General features: G+C 49.0%; 2 protein-coding genes across 2 annotated transcripts; one reads left to right on the top strand and one right to left on the bottom strand.

Annotated features, from left to right (window-relative positions):
• Positions 1–872: 872 nt before the first annotated feature.
• Positions 873–9,175, top strand: LOC130513706 (oxygen-regulated protein 1-like). The gene is made up of 4 exons (XM_057012651.1): positions 873–977; positions 1,514–2,168; positions 2,711–2,861; positions 3,190–9,175. The coding sequence occupies exons 2-4, from the start codon at positions 1,527–1,529 to the stop codon at positions 8,553–8,555; spliced, it is 6,159 nt and encodes a 2,052-aa protein (XP_056868631.1). The 5' UTR covers positions 873–977; positions 1,514–1,526; the 3' UTR covers positions 8,556–9,175.
• Positions 9,176–9,606: 431 nt separating this feature from the next.
• LOC130514251 (uncharacterized) lies at positions 9,607–19,729 on the bottom strand. Its single transcript, XM_057013737.1, has 8 exons — positions 12,514–19,729; positions 12,336–12,438; positions 12,058–12,261; positions 11,725–11,856; positions 11,449–11,538; positions 11,214–11,357; positions 10,945–11,129; positions 9,607–10,866 (listed from the first exon to the last, which is right to left on the bottom strand). The coding sequence occupies exons 1-8, from the start codon at positions 19,725–19,727 to the stop codon at positions 10,698–10,700; spliced, it is 8,241 nt and encodes a 2,746-aa protein (XP_056869717.1). The 5' UTR covers positions 19,728–19,729; the 3' UTR covers positions 9,607–10,697.
• Positions 19,730–20,763: the final 1,034 nt, after the last annotated feature.

Genomic DNA, 20,763 nt, shown 5'->3' with positions numbered 1-20,763 from the left:
CCCCCCACCCCACCTTCCTGGTTTCCTTTCAAGGATTTTTCACATTTTTGCCCCTGTTGTTTTGGGAACAGGTCACGGGCCAGGCACGCGGGAGCCTCCTGTAGCATTCCTGAATTCTTTCCTACAGCTCTTTTGTACTCACCTGTGGGGTTTTTTTTGTTTTTTTTATCGCCCCAGAACTCAACAGTATCATTCAACTGAAACCTAATAACTTTTTGAGTGTATAACCTTTGATTGCTTCACTCCGGAACGGAGTTAGCTCTTGCAGGCTAATCCTTTTTTACTACAGGAATAGTCTCTCTTAAGGTACTTGTTATGTAACGTCCAGTATGGTTAGCATAAACACATCAGGCTAATACCCTCAGTAATACGACTCAACATAATCTGGCTCCACTACCCTTCTAAACTTAATTGACATGTTTTTGGGGGGGTGCTGTGGCGGTTTTATGGCATCAAAGGAATATTTTGGAAAGGTCCTGTCCTGACTCCTGCATAGGGCAAACACAAATGTGGACACAGGTGTAACACAGCAAAATTGATGCTGTTATCGGGGGTATGCTATCATGGATCAGGGTTCTACCTAATTCTTATCAGAAGAGACCCTCGGTGAGATTACACAGACGTTACACCGATTCACCATCTGCTTCTCCGTTACCATGAAGTTAATTAAATTTGACAGTTTATTCACCGGAAAAAGCTTCGACTAAATGAAACTCACTATTCCTGCTGTAACAATACAACCCAAGAGTTCCACCTCCGGATCTTTGTTGGGCTCTGCCTCCATCTGTGTGTCACACCTTTCCTCAAGAGGATTTCCAAGGCCTGCGCTGGCAGTGGAGATTAACTTTCAGCAAAGATTAAGCAAATTAACTGTGATGGTGTCTCTGGAAATAAACCGTCGCTGGGCAGTCGGCTCGACGTGTAGAGCACGGACAAAGGTCCCACGGATCCTTTGGAAATCCACGATGACTGAACGGGTGAGTCCATTCAAAATTTGCTCATCGGGATGTAATCTGTAAAATCTGTGCTACATTTTTAGCATTTGGAGCGTAACGAGGTTAAAGCCGAACTACAAATGTTAATCAGTAAAGACAATACAACTGCTGGATGAATAATGTGAAATTGCAGAAGTTTTATTTCAATAATCTATAATAAATACCTTTTAAAGACTTTAAGGTATAAAGAAATGATACTATGTGACTTTCATTTTATTTTTCTATTTTCTATTTTTAAAAAGCATCACAAATTGTGTTGCTACATCATTATTAATGAAAAAAACAAACTAGTGGCGTAAACAGCGATAATCTCCTCAAATCTTCCCAAACTTCTTGCTCACTAGTGAATTCTACTCACGCGGCAGGTGGTCCAGAGTTGACGTCACCCGGCCTGATGGAAGTAAACACCATATGTTTGTCAGAGAACACATCTCAAATCACTCGGATCGGCGCCGCGAGCATCCCGATTCATGAAGGAAGCCGGTTTTATCATTTTAATGATCCAACTTCTCTTCCAGCCAATCAGTGACGATGAATGAACCGAGTCTTCGGCGGTTCCTCCCCGACCAGTCGTCGGGGAGCGGGCGCTCATTCGGAACTCCGCGCCACCAAAGCGTCACCGATCCAATCCTGTCGAAGCGGGTCTGCTTCTACAAAAGCGGAGATCCTCAGTTCGGCGGCCAGTGCATGGTCATCAACAACCGCACCTTCAAGACCTTCGACGCGCTGCTCGACAGTCTCTCCAAAAAGGTCCCCCTGCCCTTCGGGGTGAGGAACATCACCACTCCCCACGGGGTGCATGCGGTCAACACCTTGGATGAGCTGGAGGATGGGAAGTCCTACATCTGCTCCGACATGCGGAAAGTGAAGCCCATCAACCTCGCGCTGGTGAGGAGGAAGCTCCCGCCTTGGTATCACGCCCGGCCTGTCAGCTCTCGCCGTCGGATGGTTCACCAGTCCAGGTCGTTCCCTGGCCAGAAGATCCGGAAGACTGAGCGGGCCGTGTTGCGCACGCCGAAGAGGCTCGTGGTTTTCCGCAATGGGGCCCCCACTGTCCAACACACGCTGGTGCTGGACAAGAGGATAACCCCCACTTTTGAGTCCATCCTGGAATATATTTCAGAGGCGATCCAGTTCCATGTGGTGAAGCTTCACACGCTCGATGGCCGACGTGTGAGTATCAACGTGACACGCATGAAATGAAATTCTCGAACTAGCTGAATACCGGGAACACCGCAGCATCTTAGCTTCATGGTGATGAGATGTGGAGGTTCATTAAAGTATATATGACGCAATTTTAAACAGAACAGCACTAAAACCTTTATGATCAATAACATGTTTGGGGTTTTGTGCCATTCTAATTGACCCATACTGGGCTGGTTTAAAGCTGTAAATAACCATCGCACGAGTTTAGAAAGAGTTAAGCTCCTTTGGCATCTCACCCTAATACGGAGAAAGGCATTCTGGGATACGTACAGTCCAGTAAGGCTCTGGGTCAAGGATCGATGGTGCATTCAATGCTGCTAATGCTGCAAGGGCTCGTTTTAACATTTAGACTGAATAAGTACAAGCATTATTTTCAAAGATGCTCCCAAATATCTTAAAATTGAAGGTTCCCCCAAACACACACACACACACACGCACACACACACACTGTTTTCTGATAACTGTGCAGCCACATATCATTAAACACAAATCTTCCTTCTCCACTGCAGGTGGACGGTCTCCCTGGGTTGATATTGTGCTCTGGGCTTGTCGTGGCTGCAGGCAGGGAACCTTTCAGGCCTGCAAACTACATTGCACAGAAATCCGAAGCGCCAGCAAAGCTAACTCCTAACAGAGCGAGAAGACTGAAAGCTCTCAATCGTAAGTTTGGGTTAAAACAAAGTTTGTGATTCGACAGTGTTGCACAGAGGCGCCCCTACTGAGCGGGCCTTCAGTAATCCACCTGCTCTCATGGGATGAAGAATGTGCTGAGACGTGATATCATGCATAATACCACAGATGACCTACATACACCGTGGATCTGTCTGATGGATATTGTTCTTCAGGTGCTATCAGTAGTTGTGCCATCTCTCTAACTCTTTTTTCTTCTCCTTTCATGGCCCCTGGATCTCCTTAAACAAATCGGCTGCCTTTCCTCCTGAATTTTTGGACAATTTTGAACATAATTTTTGTGGGATTGGGTGACAAGGTAACAAGAAGCTTCTCTCATACACTCCCATGTCGAGGAAGTTCTCTTCCTCCTCCGAGAGGTACATCGTGAATCGGATCCATGACTCAATCACGGAGAGTTCATTCGACCTGCCCAGCAACCCCACAAACTCCGCCAGTATCGGGTCGCGTCATGTTTTGGAGTCGGTGGCGGAGGGTGACGTTGAAGCGCGGGACTGCACGCTGCCCACCGAGGACGACATCGAGAAGTCCTTCCGGGTAAACCAAGATGGTACCATGACAGTGGAGATGAAGGTACGGCTGACGATTAAGGAAGAGGAAACCATCCAATGGACGACCACGCTGTCACGCTCAAGTGCAGCTAATCAGACAAATGGGAACTCGTTACCAGCCTCGGAAGCAGAGCAGATTGACTTGGTGAAATCTCACTCACTGGATTTACAATGTCCCAACGCGGCAACGGACGCCAATGAAAATGGCACAAGTGAGGGCAACGACGAGGAGCCCCTGCCGAGGTGCAACGGAGCTTTGAGTGACAGCGTTAGTGAAGATGTTCCGATGTCTCCTCAGAGAACTCCAACACCAGGAAATAGTCCCATCAGGCAAAATCAGGCATCTGTGGAAAGCAGGACATCTGTGTCAGCAGAGGGGATCCAGGAAGGTACCATCACTGCTTTCTCATACAAAGAGCAGACAGATCACATGGCCATGACTGAACAGTTCTGCATGTTCAAGCAGAGGAGCACCAAACCAGTGCCCAAACCCCGGAGGTTTGGATCGGTGGACGGCAACAGCAGGAACATAAGCGCGTTTGAGTCAGAAGGGATGGCTGAATTCCGGCAGACCGAATCCAGTGGAGACGATGTTGCAGAAACCGTCTTACACATATACGAACAGCAGAGCTGCCAGGACAACTTCCTTCCAAACATCCCTGGGAACCCATTCTGTAGGACGCTCCCTTCAGGAAACGGACAACCTCAAAGTGACATCTGGAGACCCTCGACGGCTTCTGAGTCAATTAGCATGTGGAGAGCTGAGAGCATGTCGCTAACATCAGATCTCTTCCTGCCCACGGTCAAAGCTAGCGAAATTCAAGCAATGGATTTAAGTAAACGCAGTCATGAGGCTCAGCAAGGGGAGGTTGGTAAAGACAAGAGAATCGCCTCAAATCCAAAAGCTCCCAACAAATACGGTCAAATTCTGTCACCAGGAAAACGACAGAAAGAAAAATCTGCAGAAAAATCAAAGAAACAAAAGCAGGTTAAACCTCTGTCTGTTAGGAAAAGCTATGGGAACAAATTAAGATCAGCAAAAAGCACAAAGGTGAGAAAGCCACAAACACCACAGATGGATGACCGTGAGACGGTTCCTCTCCAGGAAAACAAGAAAGATGTTCCCAATAATTCCAGTCAAGCGACACGCCGGCCAAAGAACCAAAATGATGGGGAAACCGCCCCACTGCTGACCTTTGATTCCTTAGGCTCAGCTACGAACAAATATGTGGAAAAGTGGCTGGAGCAATCACAGCAGCACACGCATGAAGAAGGGGAAAGTCAGAGAATTAGTGTAGCAAAGGTGGTTAGACAATTAGAGATGACCTCAGAGGCGCAGACGAGCCAAGCCCAGAAAACGGACTTGCTCCCCGATATGGTGCGCAGAGCCTCTGTAAAACAAAGAATCCTCTCGTTTGAAACGAAAACATCAAATCCATCGGCAGAGAAGACGTCAAACCAGCAGCAAATCACAGAGCTCTGTAATAGCTCAGCTCAGAACAATCTGGGGGAAATACAGCCCGTCTCCAACCACTGCTGCAACTCAAACATTCCACAAACTCAAAAGATGCCAACAGAAAGTGAACGGAGATCGCATCCAATCAAAATCTCGCTTCAGGACGCAGCGCCGTCCCCTTTCCTTTCGATGGATCTGCCCTCTCCTCCTCCGCCGGCTGACATGGCAGAGCTTTTAAATGATGACGAGGGTCTGATGCCTTCAGAAACCAGCGACGTGTTCTCCAGGGTTTCGTCGGGGGCTAGCCAATCATCAAATCAGCCATTACCCAGTAGTCCTTCATGTGACAAGGTGACATCATCTGTAGACCGGACATCAGAAACCACAACATCTGTGTTGTCTGATGGTTCCTCCACACCAATATCAAGAACTCCATCTATTCAAAGGGCTCCCTTGGTCAGTAATTTCTCTTTTGACAGGAAAATGTCCCTCAGAAAAGCTCGTCTGGATAAATATACCGTATCCTGCGATGAAACACAGCCCACTCCAAACAACGGGGCGGCTGAAACTGTACTTCCCGACATCCAACAAACAAGAGCCGCACATCTGGCGAGCAACGGTCCTTTGCAAGAAAACGGACCTTCGCGTTGTTCTTCTGCGTACCCTGCAAGTTTGGAATCAGAAGGGAGGATGTCGGCGGGCAGTCTTTTGTCAAGTGAAGCTTTAGCACCAAGTGTTCAGACAATGACGCACGTTGGAGAAGAAAAGCACATAACCCCAAATGCTAGCAGCTCTACCAAGAGAAAGCAGGTGCGTCCTCAACCAGAACTGCCTGATTCCCAGTCTTTGGACATGGTGGCACCGCCGGTGAGACACAGGTCTGGTGACATGATGCCCGGCCGAAATCCCTCGTTGGATAACGCAAATGTGACACAAAGGAGATCGTCCAAAGAAAAGGGCGAGCAGCCGCCACCGACGCCAACATCAACATCCGATCAGAGCGATAAAACAGAAAGCCAGGTCAAACCACAACAATTTAACGTTGCAAATCAGCCAAATACGAAACCTGTGCTTGAGGAACTTTGCTACTCGATAAAGTCCATAAGACAAATATTGCAGAGTAGACACCCGTCCTGCCTTGAAAGGTCCAACAGCATGTCTGACTTCTCCTCTCACGTAGCATCCACGTTTGGCTCCTCCTCTAAAGTGCTCCTGGTGTTCCTATCTGTCATGACCTTGAAGGACGGCATAACTGATCATTGCAGGGGGGAGCTGAACGCCAACGCTGTCAGCTGCACCGGGGCTTTGGAAATGATCGAGTCTCTCAGGGAAATCGCTGCTATTGAGGATTCTCAGCAGTTAAATGGCCGATTGTTGAGTTTGCAGCAGTCCGCTTCAAAGCAGCTCATGGACAGCTGGAAGAGCTTCCAGGAATTCAGCACTAAATGCCAGAGCTGCAGCTCAACACTGGATTCAGAGCAAGAATTCAGAGCGGAGGCTCCCGAAAGACGCAGTGATACTATCGATGAGATCATGGATAATCTGGACATACCCCATGAGCTCAAAGTGGAACTAGCCTCCCTATCAGCGGAGGTCACAAGGGACAGTGATGATACAGAGACAATCAGGGATGTCAGCGGAGTGAACAAAGGTAGTGTAACTCGAAATGAAGCCAGCCCGAGACCTTCAATCCAACAAGACAGTTTTGAGTTGGAGAGTAATGAGCTGCAGGTGAACAAAGAGGAGATCAGGACTGTCCCCGAAAATGAGGGGTCAGGTACAGAAGAGGAACACCAGAGAGAAGCAGAGGTGGAATCTGATCGGACAAGCTATGAGAACGGAGCAGGCGATGACTCTTCTGTCCCCGGATGTCCCTCCGAGGAGGAAGAGCAAGCGGCGCTCAATTACTACGTAGAACTGAATGTAAGGACGAGTAGCCCAGCGAGCGAATCGACACGTGAGCATACGAGTCTCTCAAACTTAGAACCAGAAAGGTTGAATCAAACAGGCTACGCAGAAGTGGAAGCCAGTGCTCATGGCTCAGATATGGAAGAACCAGTTTCAGGAGAAGATCTGGCTGAAGATCAGAGTACAGAACCAAAGCCTGTTGTCAAAAATGCATTCGAAAAGCAGGAGAGCGCCATGGAGGTCGAAGAAGAAGACGTGAATCAACACATGCCTACCAGAAAAGACAGGAGCAGTCTGATAAATAGCCATCAATACAGTACCGATGAGGACGCTGGAAATGACCACGATAGCTGTTTAGCTAATGCAGAGTTAAAGGCACCAAAGTTTAGCAGCTCCACGGAAGAGGAATTAAGGTACTATGAAAAAGACTCGAGTTCAGAAGAGGAACGGTTGACCGTGAGCGGATACAGCAGCAGAGAATATCAGAAAACGTTGCTGGACGTTGAGTCTGAAGGTGAAACCTGTGAATATGTGGCCAGACAAATTCAGGAAGAAGTCATAGCCCAGACCATCGCAGAGAGAGTAAACCTCCTAGAAAAACAAGTTGCTGAGGCCCAAAGAACCATGAGGACAACAGCGCGTCCTACAGTCAAGTGTTCCTCAGAAAGAAACCCCCTCCTTCATTCGAATGACGAGGGTTCTGAATCCCCCACCTCCAAGTCGGCTCTAGCCAGCAGATCAGCCCCTCAGTCGTCGTTGTCTTTCAGCTACGACTCCAGCAGCATCACGACAGCGGCGCCCGAGGGGACACGGGTCAAATCCATCAGGGAAATGTTCCTGGCAAAGAGCGTGACGGACACCAAGCAAGGAAACGCCGCCACCAGATGGCAACTGCCCGACCTGCGAGCGGAGACATCGCCGAGCGGCGGATACCAATCTCAGACTTCCAGTGACGTATCCGGCGCTGAAGATGACTCAGCGCAGAAATCCATCAGTAAAGGCTTTGTGAGAAGAACAATCGAAAGGCTTTACGGCAAGAAGGCCGTTAATCCTGAACAGGAAGCAGGCGAGAGGCCTCCATCTGCTCCCAGGCCAAAAAAGAAGGATCATTCCAGAAATTCCTCTCCTTTCCACCACATCCCATCCAAAGCAGACTCTGACTTATCTTACTTCAATTCCACTAATGCGCTAAGCGAAGCAACAAAATGTGTGGCTTTTAGCAACCAGGTGAGGCCGGGCGAGAGCGAGAATGGACAAAGGCTGATTAGAAAGTGTGTTTCAGACCCAGCTGGAATCAATCAGGGTATCACAGCCCCCCCTCAGGCCGAGGAAATAATACAGGATTCAGAACAGAAGACTCCATATACGCTCCTTGAACGGGAGGACAGGAACACTCTCCAGAGGAAGTGCACCTACTTTTCTTTACCCCATGCCAATGAGTCAGATGTGTGTCAGGAGGAGCCGAGCACAGCTAGCAGGGTCACCGCCAACGGCGACGCAGTCACCAAGGACCAGTCGAAGGACGCCAAAAGGGGGGCAGAGAGGAACGGCACGCTGCCAGCTGTTGGCATTACCGACTTTAAGAAGATGGATAATAAAGTGCACCCACTGGTAGAGCTGCCTCCAGATGGCGAGCCGGTGGTTGCACAGCCTGTGCGAGGCCACGGTGTCGTGAGCAGAAGGGTTCCTGAGCCGGACGTGCTGGACTTACTGTACGACTTCTGCGGTCAGAACTGTCCCATCCTGTAGGGACGACCCTAACGCCTGGGCTACGCTGACTTTGGTGCCTAAACTCTGACGTTGCCATACACTTGGCACAACGAGCTACCGTACGGCAACTCCTTTGAGCTAACCGCTAACTGCTAATGTGGGGGGGCTGGCTTGTGTCAGTTTCTGCCCCTTGTTTAAGTCCACGTGTTTCCTTGATAAATCTGTGTTTGCCATGCACGCTCCAGGGCAGCTCTTTTCATAGGTTCCTTGCCTGTCAACAGGTACCCAGAGCTTACTGTAATCTCATTTTAAAGCTCTTAAAACAGCTCAAGTCCCTGCAGATGTCAGGCAACAAGGCCAATCCCCACCCAGCTAACAGATCCTGTTTTTTGTTGGGATTTTTTTTTTTTTTAACAGTTCAGGTGACCATAGGTTATTTAAGTAGTTCTGGTTATAGGGTCTAACAAACTGGATGTGAAGCCGGTTGTGTACAGATTGTAGAAAGTTCAACCCAGATGTGTTGCTTGATTTATTCCACGACTTATTAGAGGTAGCTCAACACCAATATAATCGTTAGAATTAGCAGAAATGGTTCTCAATGTGGCAGCTCTCTTTTGTAAAAAGAAATTTGTATTTGAAAATAAATATGCGTTTCCAAATTGTTGTTTTCTCTCGGCTCTCGGGGGTGAAACTCAGCTGATCGAGACAATCCTTTGGTCAGGAAAAGGTCAAAGTGACTGGTTTTGAGTGCTTCGGACACTTTAGGAAGCCCAAGTCCAGTCTTCTCCAGCTGATTAGCATCAGACCTGCGAGGAGGAGCAGAGGCCGGTTGTTTTCTCACTCTCTGCCGGAGGAAGTATCCGTGTTGTTCTAAGGTTGTTTTGCTTCTCAGAAGTTGCCATCGTGTTGCTCCGTGTTGTGACAGGAGTGTCGAGGAATGTGCCTAAGAAAGGAGTGTTTACATTTGCGAGGACAGAGGAAACCAGAGAAAATACTATGAACCTACCGAAACGTTCCCACCTTGAAGCGCGCATTAACAACAACGTCCACTAGATGTCAGTAGACGCCACTACAATATAGCCAGAACAAAAACTTTTAACTGTTTATTAATTAAATAAATATTTACATAACCGCTTCGTATAAATCAAGGTTCTTTTCTTACACGGCACATCCTTCTAAAAGCAAGTGTTTATATAATAAAGAACAAAAAAAACGAGGGATGGATTAAAATAGCGGAAATCAGTTGAGAAAGGCAACCCTTCCTGTAGATCGCTCCGGAAAATGTCGTGCAGGCTGAACTTGATCACAGTGTTGCGTCACTCCAATACCCGACCAGTTAAACCGTGCTCACTCCTCAATACTCACCCAGTTAAAAAATACGCTGATCTAACTCGATATACATTTGTTGCCACTAATAGGAGGGTGATACTCTACACTAATGTAAGAGAAAGAGCTTTTTTCCATTCAAGCACAAACAAAAACAATAAAGCTTTAGTGGAATAAAAAAAAACATCACTGGATACAGTTTAGGCTACAGTGCCCTGCTAAATGGTTACAGTATATGGCTCAGCTTGGAAAACTAAACATTTCAGGTGAGGTGGTCACATGACTAATGCCCGAGCTACACCTCTAACTCACCCGTCCTCTAGGAAGGAGCCTCAGCCCTGACCTCATCTCACAAGTGACAGTGAAACGGGACCGACGCCGTGGAAAGAGCCAAAATTAACGAGAGACCCTCCAAACTCTGCTTCAGTACAATTTGAGATGATGGCAAACGCCACAGTAAAGTAGAAAGGTTGACCATAAAAAGCAACGTACACGTTTACAATGTATGTATTTAAAAAATATACTAAACATAATGACAGAGGTCTAAAATATCTGGTTTATGTCACATGATCAATCAATGAAATGCTCTTTTTTTTTAATCAATATTGCGGCCTGGTCATGCAGTGGAAGTCTATACTGAAATCAACCTGTTGCTTATATAATATGATTAAAGAAAATATTTCAGGTGGGGGATTAAAGGGTGGATTAATAACATTTTTCAACAACAGCCTTGTTGTTTTAATCCTGAGATTTAAACCAATATATATCCTGTCCGAGGAATTAGCTTTACTTTGTAGTATTGAAATTCTGCATCAAACTTTCAGGGATCTGGATAATTTGCTGTCCTGACGGCCGTCATAGTGTCCCGGCTTTGGGCTGGGACGAGCTCGTTCCGCTGACAAAGTTATAAACTAAAAACTGCGACGTGCCGAAATACTTGGTGGCAAAAAGCTTTCCGTCGGGAGTCGGGTCGGAGAAGGCGATCTCGTCCTTGCTCAGGTAGGAGCCGAACACAAAGTTGTTCCTGTAAAATCAAATGTTTAAGTCAGACTTTGGTTGTTGCCGGTGTAACACGCGTGGCGCTCCCTGAACAGGCTCGTACCTGAGGCAGTCGAGCATGCGCGAGGCGATGCCCTGGCGTCTCATCATGCTGACCACCCAGATGCGGCTGATGCCGCAGATGGCCGGCTCCGGCGTTATGGAGCAGCACCAAGCTCTCTGACGTTCAAACATCAGCTTCTCCCCCTCTGAACCCTCCGGCACAGGATCCTCGATCACTCTGTAGCCCTGCAGGCGCTCACATGGGTCAGGACATGATGCCGGGACTGTTTAACGTCTCCCCTATTGTGCTTCCTGCCCCCGATCTCTCACCTCCTCTATGTGCTCGGCAATGAGGCATCCGGCCACTTTCTTGTCACTGGAGATGAAGAGGAAAGTCTTGGTCTTAGAGGGACACTTGGTCTCCACCTGCTGGAAGCCGAGGTCACTGTCCACCACCTCTCTGATCTCCTCCACCTGGCAAAAATGATTTGAATGAGGTGTATCCACCAGTTTATATCCTGTTTTATCAGCGCAAGCTGAGATTTGGTTTGTGGGTGAAGAGTACCTTCTTCAGACTGTATTTGGGATCATCGGGCAAGACGAGGATGATCTTGCCATCGGGATACTCGGCCAGAATCCTCTCTTTCTTCCACCCCTGACAAACGATGGAGAGAATGACGCATTTAGGTGACGGTTAACTCTGTAAATGTGCAGACATTAGCTTCTTTTTGAGCTCAAATGGCCCAAAACCATCAACACATTTGCATATCACCTAAATTCTAACCCCTTAGAAGACGCCAAGACCAATAATGAGATGTTAGCGCAGGAAACGCTCCCTCACCACATATTTGACCGCGCTGATGAACTGGTTGTGAAAGAGTAAGTGCTGGGACTCGTCTTCGGGGTTGGCAGCAGAGTACAGCATTCCACACACGGTGCAGCCGACGGCGCCGAAATGCTTCTGCCCCGCGTCCTGCGGAAACAACGGGAAAACAAAACTAAAATCCCTGAGCCAACAAGTCAGATTTCCTTCATGTCGGTCTGACAGTCAGGGTTCGAAGTGCCTGCAGTGAAGTCTGACACCGAGCCGCTCCGCAGACGCTGGACAAGAAGCGAATACTAAAATATTGATCACATCCTGAAGAGATTTGGTGCAGCGCTGCTGTTCACTCACAATAATGGTTTGGGTGCCATCTTTGTCAGCCTCCCTGTGTTTCTTGAGTTCTTTCTGTAGACTAGCTTCAGAGAGGGGAGTCCTGCCATCGTGGGTCTTACTTTCCATCTTCTCTGCTGGCGCATTCTTTAAAGGAGCCGCGCCATCGGCTGCAGCAAAGGTAGGATTTGCGTAAAAAGTGAGAACTGTTGGCCTCAGACGACCCTAAAACAGTCCGAACCTGCACTAACTATGGTGAAAATCGAAATAACTCAGTGTAAATGGACAGTGATGTTCACCTGAGGGCTTTTCCTCACACCGTTTACTGGCATCCGGCATTTCCAACTTCCCTTCTGGAGAAACTCGAGAGGGGGGAGCCGATGAAGGCGAACTGGTTGCATCCTTCAAAATGGAGATGAGACAGTTCTCATTCGCCCACTGATTCAGCCACAGCTTACAAGAGAAATCTCTTCTTACCTTGCTGCGCTCTGCTGATGGCGGGGTGACGGTCTTCTCCGGCGGCGGACCAGCAGCAGCACACGTGGATGACGTCGCCGAGGTGGACCGCCCGGACTGAGCCGCCTCTCCTCCGGGCTGGGCTTTAACAGAGGGGAAGCGGCCGGCCTGGACTGACCCGGAGCTGAGGAGGCTTTAGACGGAGGCGGGCTCAAAGCAGAAGGTTTTAACGGAGGTTTAGCGGAAGGAGCGGCGTTGGAAGAGCCCGCGGCGGCGGCTGGCGCGTTCGCCGGGGGCTTCGTTGCGACTGCAGACATTGATGGAGCGGAGTCCTGGCCGGCAGGTGCAGTCCGCGTTTTGAGTAGTGTCTGACTGGGAGGCTGTGCTGGCAACCCGGGCTTGGACTGAGCTGTGGGGACCTGCTGAAGGTTTGGTCTGGCCTGCTGGGGACGGGGACTGGCCTTGGCTGGGGCGACTGGCACGGGGTCATCGTCCAGCTCAAAGTCTTCAAAGGAGTACTTGGGCTTGGGTTTGTATGGCTTGTACTCAACAGGGCTCTGCTTTTGAGCATTTAGACCATTGGGCATGGGGGGGGGCACCGCGGGGAGCTTCTTCTTAGCTGCCGATCTGGTCACTTTTGGGGAAGGTCCTGGGGCTGGAGTTTCTTTCGAAGCTTGAGCCTTCGTCTGCCTTGTGGATCTACGAACTTCCGCATTCAGAGGGCTGCTTTTAGCAGCTTCAGGCTTGGCAAGGTTCGATTTAGCTTCTTCACTTTTAGCGGGTTCCGTTTTGGTGGGCTCAGCTTCGGTTGCTTCTGTTCTAATGGGCTCCGTTTTGACTGGTTCTGGTTTGATTGGTTCCGTTTTAACAGGCTCATCCTTGGGCGGGTCAGCCTTGGAGACGTCTTTGGTTGGTGTTTCAGATTTGCTCGTTGAAGCAACGCTCGGGGGTGGGGTTTTTGCCGGGCCGGGTACGGGCGGAGGAGCTTTTGCCACAGGGTTCATGGAAAACTGAGAAAAGGCGTTAAGAGGTTCCTGCCAATCGATGTCTGAAAACATCTGATTGGCTTGGTCAGACTTAAGTTTCTTCACGCGTGCCCAAGACATCTTCTCCCTCTGCAGTTCCACTTGTCTTAATCTCTGATATCTGGTCAGTTTCTTCTTCTCATGGGCCTTCAGCGGCACGGACACTTGCGAGATGAAGAAACGTCTCTTTGGGGGCTCGTCGGCAGGTTTAGCCTCGGTGGCGTCGGCCGCGGGAGGCTGGGTCGGAGACACCTCATCAGCGGGGGCGGGAGGAGCCTCTGGCCCCGCGGGAGCCGAAGCGGGAGCAGTGTCTGCATTAGCCTGTGCGTTAGCATGTGGACTCTCCTCGCTGGCTTCATGCTTAGATGCCACATCTGCCGCTGCGGCTGCCGCCGCTGCAGCGGCAGCTTGCTTTTCTTCCTCGATCTTTTTCAGTAGCATGCTGTCTGTTTCAATGTCCTCTGCAATTTCCTGGCAGAGCGCTAGGAGATTGAGTTGGTGCCTGTTTGCTGATTTCTTAGCCGCTGCAGCCTTCTGCTCAGCTAAGGCCGCTAGGCGAGCTTTGGTCCTGGCTTGCGTGTTCATCTGTTGTTTCTTGGGTTTAACTTCCTCAGGTTCCCTTTTCTCGCCTCCAACCTTCTCGGCAGTGGTGTTTTGTTTCAACTTGGACCCAGAAGAGTCTTCATTCTTATTTTCCTCATCGAGCTTCACCTCAGGAGGCGCCGGCTCTGCTTTTTTCTGGGTCTTTCCTATGATGCTAACATCTCCATCTTCCTCATTGTCCTCCTCTGCCAGCACAACCTCGCGTCCGATCTCCATATCCTCCAGAATCTGCACTTCTTGTATACCCAAGTTCACTTCATTAGTATCTACTGTCACTGAAGGACAATCCTGACTGGTCTTATGTGCATCGACCTCTGACGTATCAAGATCCAGCGTGTGAGCCGATGGTGGCTGGTGAGGGTCAGAATTTTGAACATCACTTTCTGCAGGTGAAATGATTTTTTGGTTTAGTGCCTCTGTGGCATCTGGCGCCTGAGACCGGGGAGCTTCTGCCTCTGAGAGAACCATCACTCGGGGTCCGTTCATCACGTCACCCTGTGCGACGCCTGCGTTCGCCTCTGCCGCGAACGGGACAGAGAGCCCCGACTCGGCTGCTGCTTGAGTCACAATATCAAAGTTAATTTCGCTCTGCGGCACCGGTTCCAGGATCACGTACTCCTCTGATGTGCTGTCTGGTATGGCAAACATGGTAGTGGCTGTGGTTTCTGCCACGGTAAGGACCGCGCCCTCCGGGAGGCCGGCGACCTCGTGGACCACTTCAGAAGATTCTGCAGCGCTGGAGCGGTCTGCGTATCTGTTTTCACTTCCTTCGACTGCACCGTCCACCTGGCCTTCAGGCATCCTGATGTCATCGCTGGAGCTGATCACAGCGACTTGTTTGACTTTCCCGCTCTGCTCTGCTCCAACGGAGGCACAACTGTCAGGCACATCTGGGCTTTCCCCCCTCATCTCCTCCTCTTGGCTGTCTGGGACCTGACTTTGCTGTTCGGTATTATTTACAGCTGTGATGTTGCCATCAGCTGATGGTCCTCCTTCCGTTTGTTGGACGGTCTCCTCCATCCCCAGTACAGAAAACCCAACGTGGTTCTGCGACGCTGCAGGGACATCTCTATCGTCGCTGCTCTCTGGGCTGCTGATGGGCTCATACACCACCTGGATGGCTTGAAGCTCCTCCTCTGGCTGCGCAATCATCTCGACCTGCTCTTCTAACGGCGGAACTGCTTCGCCGCTGGCAAAAACGAGCAGCGTTACTTCTCTTTGTTCACTTCCCCCCTTGCGTCCTGCATCAGGCTGCTCTGTGGAAACCACTGCAGGCTCTCCATCAGCTTGTGTCACTTGCATCTTAGCTTCCTCATCCAGTGCAGAGCCGAGCCCCTCTCCTGACCCACATATTGCGTCCACCTGCACGTTCTCGTCACCTGACCCCGTGTCTTCGTTATTTTCTGAAGCAGCTACAGTGGGGGGTTCATTAATGTCACACACTGAAGCATGAGGAGGATCACCAGCGGCTTCTTGGCAGTCCTGTTCCACTGCAGATGCCACATTGCTGATGTGTTCCTGTGTTGCTGTAGTTTCCACTGGAGCCTCTGGAATGTCCACGCTTCCAGCAGGGCCACTGTCTTCATCTACTTTACTTTCCAAACTTGCGCTCGCCACGTCATTCGGAACATCCGTGCCGAGTTCACACACCTCTCCTGTGTCCAGTGTAGGTGGTCGCCTTGAAATTCCCTCTGTCGCTGCCGTGGTTTCCATCTTCTGAGGTTCTGGAACGCTGACACGCTCAGCAGCAAATGCATCTCCATCCACTTTACTCTCACAAGTCGCAGTCAAAAGATCCGGTTCAAACTCTTTGCTCGGTCGACCGGGCTCTTCGTCACTCCGTAGCGGCTCTATTGATGTGGAATTAGACTCCATCCTGACGTTGTCTGTCGTCTCCTTTACTTCTGAGCTGTGGCCCATGATCTCCACCTTCTCTCTGCTCTGTATTTCTACTGTAGGTGGTGGAGAAGGAACTTCCACTGGTACTCTTGAAGCTTCTATGTTCATTTGAGAATCTGGATGAGTGACACATTCAGTCACTGACAGGTTTTCAGTTACTTTGTGCTCAACTCCATCTTCTTTAACACCTTTGTCCAGTTCTAACATCTCCACATGTCCACAGCTTTGGTCTTCTGTAGGTGATGGACTGGGCGTCTCTTCCGGTGGTGCACTTGTTTCCATTGTTGTTTGAGCCTCTGGAACATGAATGCGATCAGTTGTATTCTGACCATCTACTTCATTATTTTGAAGGCTTGCAGCCAGTTCATGAGGCTCTAGACTTCTGAGGTCTTCTCCATTCACTGTAGTAGGAATCTCCTCTGCTCTTTCTGAATCTTCTGTGCTCATCTGAGGCTCTGGAACGCTGATAGAAGCGGCTGCAAGAACATCTTCGTCCACCTTAGCACCACAACTTTCGCTCACTTTTTCTTCTTCTCCATGGACTTCTGACACCTCCACGCTCTGGCAGCTTTGCATTAACACAGTCTGACTGGAAAGTTCCTCTGGGTTTGGCATCGTTACCTCTGAAATATCAGCACATTCAGTCACGGGTGTGTCTTCATCACCTTCCCTCCCCACATCTTGATATACTCCCGAATCACCTTCTCTGATCTTCCTTCCCTTGTGGTTTTGAGCTTCCACACACGGCGAGTCAGAAACCTCCTCTGCTGCTGCTTCCATGAGCATCTGTGCGACACTGTCGCGCTCTTCTCTGGTCATTTTATCTTCATCCCTTTTGCTCCCCTCACCTTCACTTACAAGATCTTGTTGAACATCTGTGCTGAGGTCACTGATCTCCAGGTTATCGGATCTTTGTGCTTCCACTCTAGACCGCTGATAAGACGTCATCTCCTCCTCTGCTGCACTTCCTATGTTTCCTAGCGAGTCTGCAGTATCCACACTTGTGTATCGAGTCTCCAAGGCTTCAGTCACTGGATTTTCTTGAACTTCTGTGTCGGGGTTGGTGACACCAGGGCCCTGGGGTCGGTCGACCTCTGCTGTGGATGACGCCACAGAGATTTCCCCTGCTGTTGCTGAAGGTTCCATGTCTGTTTGAAGTTGGGGATGCTTGACTTCCTCCTTTTCACCATCGCAACACTCGCTCGTCACCTCTTTTCCCCCTCCTGCCCCGTTGAGGTCGTTCGCCACCAGGTTCTGACAGCTCTGTAAATCCCCTGCAGGTGCCGACGTAGTCTCCATCTGAATAACAGCGCAGTCGTCTGTCGTCGCGTCACCATCTACGTCTTTTTCCTGATACCAAACGTTGATTCCTGCGTTTTTGTAGCTTTGTATTCCAGCAACTGCCTCTGGTGCTGCTTCCACCTGATCTTCTTGCTGAATCCCAGCAGCACTCTCACACTCTGCCATCTTTGTGTCCTTGTCTTCCTCACACTCATGAGTGGCGGCGGTGAGTTCTTTCCGCACAGCGACTTCAGTGGCCTCTGTTGGAGTGCAGATCTCCTCCGAAGCTGCCGTCGTCTGGAAATCTATATCCCGCTGAGTTGTAGTAGGACTGGCAGATTCTGTTGGAACCAAGCTGTCACTTCCATGATCCTCCAGAGGCTGGACTTTGGGAGGATGCTCAACCCTCTCTGAAATATCCGCAGCAGCTTGGGTTAATTCTTGGGCTTCATACGTAGCTGCAGCATTTGACGTGTCCTCTGACGGCACCTCTGGTCCTCCATCTTGTTTGCTCTGACAAACAACAGGAAGATTCTGGACTTCATCACATCCGTCAACGGCATGCTCACTGGCATCTGGACTGGAACTCTCTGGCGTCGCTTCAGTCGTCTTCTCAGAATGTTCAGGAACCATGTCATGATCCCCAGCAGACACGTCTCTTTCAGGTTCTTCTGTATCTTTTCTGTCCTGGTTTTGTGCTTCTGCTGTACAGTCAGAATCAAAGCTCTCCGTCCCTGCAGTCACTGGACTCTTTGGCCCACTGGAGTTATCAAGGTTCATGTTGTCTTGATGTTCCACTGTTGAATTGATCTCACTGTGCTCATTGGAATCTGTAGTTATTTCAGATTCCTCTAGAGCTGCTCCATTAGACAGATCCTGTCCTGATGGCTTTGCGTCCATTTTTATTTGTGTACCTGGTGTGGAAGCCCGTTCATGGTCAGTCTCTTCTGTAACTTCCCCAGGGTGGCCAGAACACTCATAGCTCTCGTCGATTTGCAAATCCTCTTTCTGAGCTGAGTCAGGCTGGCGGTCGGTGTCTATCTTTGGCTCGCTGGCTGAGTCCATCTCTGTTTGGTGCTGCTCGCCGACAGCCTCAGCATCTTCAGTCGTGCTGTCGGTGCTCCTGACCATCACATCCAATGCAGTGCCAGGAACAGCGAGAGTGGGGGCAGAATGTGACCCAACTTCTTTCCTTTCGCCTTCTCCGGGGTCACAGACAATTTTGTGGTCACCATCAAATGAGCCTGTGGTTGTATCTGGCACGTCGTGACTCACGCAATGCTGCAGGGACTCAGATTTCGGATCCTCCCTGACACTGCGGTCCATCCGAGTCTCCAGGGGGCCATCGGATGAAGCGGTTGTTTCCACAGGCTGGCTGTCTGAATGTTTGGTGGCAGTTTCACTGCACATACTGCTCTGACCTGAGGCTGCCCTTTCGCCTGCCTGTGGCTCTTCTTGACAGCCTGGATTGGCCTCTGCGGTGCTGGAGTTCAGTGTTGCTGATAATAAAACCTGGCTTACATCGCCAGAGTCCTTTTGGCTTATGACGGATTGCACTACATTCTTGTGTTCATTTACCACTGCTGCAGATGTAATGCAGTCCTCTGGAACTGCTGCACAGTTGGAACCTTCTCTATGAGATGCATCGTTCACAAGGGAATTTGGGTTGTATTCGGCTTTAACTGATGTACATTGAAACTGAGAGTCTGTTTTTAAGCTCTCTTCTGCAGAGGTTAAAATTTCATTGGACTCTGATTGTGTTGAGTGGACCAAGGATTCTTGATTGACAAACTGGTTGTTTTTCTCTTGAATATCAGAATTACCATCATTTAAGTTTTGAGTGCTTACTGTGTCTGACGCTCTACCATAATCGTGGTCCATCTGCACAGTAACCGTAGGTGCAGCGCTTGAATCCTGGCTTCTCTCCTGTGGCGTAGAAGGTAACTCTTCAGCCTTGCGCTTGGCTTTAACCCGGTTTGAATATTGCCTGACGCAGCGAGCCTTGTCACCATCATCTCTCTCTTTAAAGATGTCCGTTTTGCTTCCATCACTACTCATTTCATCCTCGGAATCTGTGGAGGCTGCCCGCTTCAGGGAAACCTTAGCGTTCACTTTCTGTGACAGAGCTTCTCCACAGGAGGCACTTGAGGCATTTAGGAGCTTGGCTTTTTTAACAGGTGGGTCGGACGTAGAATCCTTTGGAGGGGAACTGGATGACCTGTCAAAAATGTTTCCCCCTTCGACAGAATCCGACAGTTTTTTCTTAGTCCGTGGGGGTGCTGTTGTTTCTCTGACATGTCCCCTTTTGAGGGTAAGTTTATGGGTAGCTGGTGATGTTTTGGAAGGCAGGTCCTCCCCGTCCTCTTCTGATATATTCATGTTGGACTCTGAATCATCGGGAGAAGATCCGCTCTTTGGGGCTGGCATTTCTGGTGAATATTAAGTAAAAGTAGGGAATTACAATTTGTCCCATAAAGACAATATAATAAAACACAGGCTGTGTCTTCCTTACTATTTAAATTAAGTGCAGACACTGTCATCTTTGATTTCTTCTCAAGTGGACTAATTTATTGATGTAAATCGAAAAGACTCGTTAAAATATTCATATATCTCCATTGTTAACCTTGCATTGAAGATGCTATGTCTTATAGAACAAAAGCAAAGCAATTTTTCTTGTTTTTATAGCATGCAACAAGACTGGCTAACGATAATCATTAAACAAATCGATGTCAAACTACCATAAGAACGATTTCGTCTCACGATGTGCAATCTGCGTGCACTTTTCCATCCGACATATTTCCCCAGTTACTTTACAAAAGTCGGCGGATATCGTTGCCATCAAGACTTGTGCAGACAGAAACAGAAATAGCCAGTTAGCTAGCGCACGCTGGCTAACGTGCTAGCTAGAAGTCCACAGTGGTAGGAGCTATGCTAACGCTAGCAACAGCCAACTCGCAACAAATGAGGGATACGAGATTCGTTGTTCAAGTAAGCAAACAGCAGCCGCACACATTAAGCAGACAGTGCAAGAATTACATCTGAAGGGATTAACACCTCTGAACGCATAATGGCAAAATAGTCGACACTGAAACTCACTCTGTTTTCTTTTTCAACAACAGCTGTTTTTTTTTTCTCCCAGTGAATAAAAAATTAACAGTACTTCCGGAGTGAATGGGCGGATGTGACGTAGCGCACCCCGTCAGTCAAAGAGTCGAGATTTGGACACTACATAGACTTCATATATCGCGTTATGTGTCATAAAAACAAAATACACACTAACGGTCACAACTGTCCAGTATAAGTATCGTGTGGAAGATGAGAAAATATTATTTAAAATAGTATGTGAGAAACCGGAAGTTTAAAACCCTTCATCTATCAACATTTGGCATCTTTGACGTCACCGAGTTTGTAAAAAATATATAGTGTCGTTTGTAAAAAATATACATCAAAATCGTTCCAAAAA

The sequence above is a fragment of the Takifugu flavidus genome, chromosome 17 (genome assembly GCF_003711565.1).
Source record: "Takifugu flavidus isolate HTHZ2018 chromosome 17, ASM371156v2, whole genome shotgun sequence".
Classification (NCBI taxonomy): Eukaryota; Metazoa; Chordata; class Actinopteri; order Tetraodontiformes; family Tetraodontidae; genus Takifugu; species Takifugu flavidus.
Note: the sequence above shows the minus strand (reverse complement) of the source record. Positions and strands in the feature narration are given on the sequence as shown.